The sequence below is a fragment of the Pseudonaja textilis genome, chromosome 1, assembly GCF_049901715.1.
Source record: "Pseudonaja textilis isolate UNSWEBS1 chromosome 1, rPseTex1.2, whole genome shotgun sequence".
Lineage (NCBI taxonomy): Eukaryota > Metazoa > Chordata > Lepidosauria > Squamata > Elapidae > Pseudonaja > Pseudonaja textilis.
Genome location: NC_141990.1, coordinates 66,087,107 through 66,093,405, shown reverse-complemented (window position 1 = coordinate 66,093,405; position 6,299 = coordinate 66,087,107). Strand labels below are relative to the sequence as shown.

The 6,299-nt window shown below is 35.5% G+C and overlaps 1 protein-coding gene across 1 annotated transcript; it reads left to right on the top strand.

The window, feature by feature from the left end:
- The first annotated feature begins 1,209 nt into the window (after window positions 1–1,209).
- Window positions 1,210–5,793, top strand: SPMIP3 (sperm microtubule inner protein 3). The gene is made up of 4 exons (XM_026705284.2): window positions 1,210–1,281; window positions 4,047–4,139; window positions 4,847–5,022; window positions 5,589–5,793. Exons 1-4 carry the CDS (start codon window positions 1,214–1,216, stop codon window positions 5,699–5,701), a joined length of 450 nt encoding a protein of 149 aa, XP_026561069.1. The 5' UTR covers window positions 1,210–1,213; the 3' UTR covers window positions 5,702–5,793.
- The last annotated feature ends 506 nt before the right edge of the window (window positions 5,794–6,299 follow it).

Here is a 6,299-nt window from a genome sequence, read left to right as displayed (position 1 = left end):
ATACAGTACAGTACAGCTCAGTATTGTATTTTTGGCATTTGATTCATTGTGCTATGCATTGTGCTATAATATGGAAGAGTTTTGATTCAGTGTAATGTTTTTTTCCAGACATTTGTGCAATGGATTTATAGCTGGATGATCATTATGAACTTAACATTATGGGTATAATGTTTGAGCACAATGCCTAGTATTATAAATTGCTTCTATGGAAGCTTATTTGCCGGGTTTTATTCCCACTGCCATACCCCTCCCCATTTGTAGTAAAGTGTTCAGAAGTTATAGCGGGTGGTCAAATTTGTCAGGAATCTATAACAATTAACCAGTCTAAAAATATCATAGCTGTGACAGTTCTTGTGGACTTGGTTAGGCCTTGTGCATAAGTGGTGTGACCATAATATGTAATATTATGTTTAAAGAACTCAGATTTGTTGCATTGTATTCAAATGCCAAGTCATCCAATTGCTGCAGTGCTCTCTTGAAGTTTCCAAAATATACTTCATCATATTCTCCAATGCCAATAATGTAAAACATATAACACTAGGACACAGCACCTAATACTTGTGGAGATAGTACTCCAAAATGAGGGGTCCCTGGTGTTCTCTGAGCTTGTTTTTTTTCTTGAAAACATTTCATTATCTAAACTAGTTAACATCATCTAGCATTCGTGACGTTATCTAGTTTAGGTAATGAACCATCTGCAAGAAAACAACCAAGCTCAGAGATACTTCATTTCAACCACAATATTCTCCTTCATTGGTACTACTCCAAAAAAGAAGTTATAATTTGTTGTGGATATTTATACTAAGAAACACCTTGGAATTTTCCTCTGCTTCCATCTGTTAATAAGCTTTAACTATGTTGATTTTGCTGAAATATTATTCCCCAATGAGATTAGCTATTCTAGAGGGAAAGCATAGTAACAGATTGCCATGCAATTTCAATTTCTATCTTTTTGCATGTGGCATTTGTTTATAAGCCTTTGCTAGAATTTTTAACCAAAATACAATGAAAATTGTAGGTTGGCTTATCCGTGAGTGGTGTTTTTTCATAGTATTTTGAGTAAAAGTATGAGGGTTGGTTGGCTTATCTGTAAGTGGGCTTCTACACGAGTATACATAATAAGTATTGTGAGACTGTGACTTTATATATTGAGTAAATATTGAATTAGTAGCAGTAGGTATTACAGTGTATTTTTTTTTCTCCAGGAATTCTCATGGCAGGACAAGTTGCAGCAATAAAGTTACGACAGTTTATAGATCCAGCACCAGAGACCATTCCAGGGTAAAGTATAAAAAAATAAACAATCCCTCAAGGTTGATCCAAGATCTCAAAATGATTATTTTGAGGTTAAGTCACCATACTAAACATAACATTAAACTAATTACAATGAAGCAAATCTCAAATAACTAACTTTTTTATGCATCACAGAAAGAAATGGATACAGCAGGGTTAAAAATCTACTTCAGAATATTTTTAATGTGCTGAAAATATTTTACAAACATTATCATATTTGTATTGTGACATGCATCAGAATGGCCTAATAATCAGTCAAAATCATTGTTTTAGACTGGCGGGCACATTTGAAATTCTAAAAGCCCGCCAGAGGGAGACTTGACCAGAAGGTAAAAATTGTTCACTCTTCTCCAGCTTTCCTATTCACCAGCTTACTTTGCTCTTTTCTTTTCCTGAGTAGAAAGAAAAATGTTTAATATTTTTATTGGTCAAAAACAGGATTTGGAATGGAAGCCTATATAAACTTTATACAGATAGTCCTCAACTTACATCAGTTCATTTAGTGACCGTTCAAAGTTACAAGAGCAGTTTTAAAAAGTGACTAACAGCTGTTTTTCACACTTATAAATGTGGCAGTATCCCCCTGGTCATGTGATCAAAATTCAGACACTTGGCAACTGACTTGTATTTATAACAGTTGCACTGTCCCAGGGTCATGTGATCACCTTTTGCAATCTTCTGACAAGCAAAGTCAATGGAGATGCCCAGTTCATTTAAAAACCACATTACTAACTTAACAATGGCACTTAACTCCCTGTGGCAAGAAAGGTTGCTAAGTGGGGCAAAATTTACTGAACAAATGTTTCACTTAGCAACATAAATTTGGGGCTCAATTGTGGGCGTAAATTAGGGCTACCCACAGTATGTGTTAAAACTTGTGCTTAACTTATCATCCGTTGTGAACTTGCATTCTCCTATACAGAATTGCCCTGTACAGTTCCAAGGAGAAGACTCTCTTGTGACTTCCTATGTGCAGGAAATTTGAAAGGATGATGGGTTGTTGAAGCACTTGGTGTTTCAAGTCAGGAATTTCCTCCCTATCCCTTTTCAGCAGGATTGTTACCGGGCCAGGAATTCTCTTGCTGACAGAAAAGAAGAATCTATTCTAGCAATAACAACAGCACTTACGACAAGTATTGCTTCATAGTGCTTTACAATAAATACTAAGCAGTGTACAGAGTCAGCATATTGCCCCTAACAATCTGGGTCCTCATTTTACCGATCTCGGCAGGATGGAAAGCAGAGCCAACCTTGAACCAGTTAGCATTGAACTCCTAGCAATGGGCAGAGTTAGCCTGCAAATACCACATTCTAACCACTGCCCCACCATGGCTCATTCAGAATGTATTGTTAGGTAAATCAGCTAAATATGGTTACAAGCATTTCAAGCTACAACCCATTACTAACTTGACAACTGAAGTGATTCACTTAACAACTGAGGCCAGAAAAGTAGTGAATGGGTAAAACTCATTTAACAAATGTCCCACTTGGCAACAGAAATTTTGGACTCAATTGTGGTCATAAGTCGAGGACTACTGGTATAATCCCGTTTTGGTTAATAATGATTAAATAATATTAATTATAGTTGCAGTTTGATTTGTTATAAAAACCATTTTGTCTACATGTTCTACAAAGGAAGCACAGATTACAGTATCTATCACAATTATCAGTATTAAGTGTTTTAAAATGTTGTTGATTAATACAATTTTCATTTAACTTATTAATTTGATAAACAGGTAAGCAGAACAAATTTATTTATCTAGATTGACTTTTTAAAATCCTGCCTTTCAACTGAGTATGAAGGTCTATGGACTTTGGAGCATTTTTTAAAATTTGCAAATCAAGCCAATCAAAAATCTGTTTCTACCCAAATCGCTTTGGCTAAGGAGAAAGTAGCTCTTTTCTTATTTCTTATTTTCTCTTTTCTTATGGTAGAACAGTGGTGGTATTCAGCCGGTTTGCACCGGTTCAGGCGAACCAGTAGCAAGAATTTGGTGTGGGTTGCCGAACTTCTGGCTGGCCATGCCCCCAACACGGTCACCAGTCGTTTGCTTGCCCCACCTGCCCGATGCTCACTCACCACACCCACCTGATGCTTGCTCCACACAGTCACTCCTTAAGGTGTTTCTTTTTTTCCCGTCCCGATAATCAGCTGTTCCTATGATCAGCTGTGCCAGGATTCCCTTTGCTTACTTACTGCTCTGCCCAGGAGGCTTCCCTGAGGCACAGGTCCCAAAATGAAGCATGGGGGGGGGTGCTGCGCGCCCCCTCCAGGCTCCGTTTTTTCCTTCCTGAGCCTCAGAGAAGCTTCCTGTGAGCAAAAAGCCCCCCCCCTAGGTGGATTGCCTGAGGCCCAGAAGATCCAAAAAATGGGGGGGGGGGAAATACCCCACGCCCACCCAGTCACATAGCCATGCCCACCCAGGCATGTCCACTAAGCCAAACCCACAGAACCGGTAGTAAAAAATTTGAATCCCACCACTGCGTTACAAGCAACTAGTACAAATTGGATAACTGAAGAATCTATCACAAATTAACTATAACTTCTCTATACAGCAACCTCACCAGTTCCATAATGGCTTCTTTAGGCATTTTCATTCTGTGTTAGTTATAGAAAAAAATAGTGCAGCTTTTGTCATTTTTAGGATAATTTTTTTTTAATAGCTGGATTTTAACCATCAGTTTAGTAGATAATGCAAATTAGAAAAATCTACTTCAAATAGAAATGCTCATTCTTCCCTTCATTTTATCAGAACTATTTTTCATCAGGGAAAGGATGTTATTGGTTACTTTCCTGGACAGCTGGCACGAATTTACATTGCATATCCTCCTGAAGGACAGTTAAGGTAAAAGAAATACCGCTATTCTTCATTATCAATTTTAAGGACATACCTAAAACATTATACAAATTTCCTTTTCAGTTCTAATTCAGAAAATGATTGTGAAAGTAGGGAAACCCCTCCACCTCTATCTGTCCTACATTCCTAACAAGGAGTTTTGGCTTACAACTATTTGTCCAATGACTGTTCAAAGTAACAATGGCACTGCAAAAAATGACTTAGAAGCTATTATCTCATTTATGATTGTTGCAGCATCCCCACAGCCATGTGATTAATATTTGGGCATTTGGTAATTAGCAAGTATTTATGATGGTTGCAGCATCTGGGTGTCATGTGACCGCCATTTGAGACCTTCCCAACCAGTGTCTGACAAGCAAGGTCAATGGGAAAAGCCGGATTTCATTAACAACCACACAATTCACTTAACAAATGCAATGATTTCCTTATCAATCATACCAAAACGTCAAAAAATTAGCAGTGATTTACTTAATAATGATCTTACTTGGAAACCGAAATATTGGTTCCAAATATGGTCATAGGTGGGAATTATCTGCATTCATTTGTAAGCCATAGCACTATTTACTGCACCGGCAGCATAGTCTTCATTATCCTTAGACAAAAGTTTGAACATAGAGCTATTCTTTTAGGTAGTCTACATTTTAGCAAATTAGACTATTTTGACAAACACTGAACTATTTATGCTTTTCATTTAGACCTTTTACAAAGTTACCATCAGGTCCCCCAAAAGAAGAAATAATATATCCACATGAGTTTGATTATTTAATTCTGCACCAGTATATTCATTATCAAAGTGCAAAGATGAAGGTCCTTGACTGGTATACACAAACTACATACAAAGAAGCATTTACATTACCATGTTTCAAATCAGGTAAGTAAATTCATAACCTGTTAGCACATTTCATATGCAAACATATATTCTGTCAGGACAGTAGAATAGAATTATCTATGATCAACAGACCCTTTCAGGAGTACACAAAATGCAGCTGAAGAAAAATATTGTTTGCAATAAGGCATGATGTGCATTGGATTTTTAAATAAAATCTTTTTCTGTATTTACTATACTGACATGTTTTACATCAGTAATTGACATATTTTGAAATTGAAAAAGTGACATGTATTTTCAAGTATAGTAGACAAGATGTACAAAACCACTAGACCAGCTAAGCATTATTACATGTAGCTGAATTAAAATTTAAAACTTACAACCTATTAACATAATCTAGCAGAAGAAACAAATAACCAAAGCCAATACTGAAGAGCATAGGGGAAAATACATTTTAAGGGAAATATGTATCTGGAGAATTTGAAGTCTGCTTATATATTAATTAGCAGGTAGATAATAGAAATTTTACACATTGCTACCAAATATTGTAAATTTGAATTTTGTGTTTTCTACATTCAGGAGCAAAAACATTTTTTCTTTTAAAATTATAGGTAGTGCAGATAATTATCGCCACAGATCAGATGCTGAAATAATGTCACTTTGGAAAAGTACGTCTGCTGTGAAGAAAGAGAGAATTAAACCTTCTTTCATGGGTTTTGGATAACTTCTAACTTCTGAAATTCTTCTCTTTTTAAAGCAGCAATATGAAAAGATCCTATTAGACTTCTTCAAATGTACTAAAGATGACTGTTAACCCTTATGTAAAAGCTGTATAATTTTAAAGATGGTTAGATTTGACTATAGAATTTTTCTAAAATTCCATTGTAAATAGCAAAAAGAAAACATATTTCAGTCTAAGAAATGGAACTTCAGCAAAATAATAGATTAAGAAGCAGCATTCTAACCTCTCACTGTAGTAAATAGCAGTCATTGTTATAGGAAAATTTTTATGAAAAATGTTCTATTCTGTCTCAAATAGACACAAAATTAAAAAATAATATTCAACATCCCCCCAAAACAAAATTTTCCTCACTATTTCATAGTCACCACATGATTATTACCACAATGTTTTTAACCATCTGTTTGGATAATTTAATAAAGAGTTTGATGAAGTCACCACACATTTTGAACATTTAAAATGTTATTGGCACCATTTATTTTTATTTTTATTTTTCCAGAAATTTCTAATGTACTGAAGGGAAATCATTTAAGAACACAATAATTTTGCAAAATAATCAAAAGGTAATATCCAACAGTATACC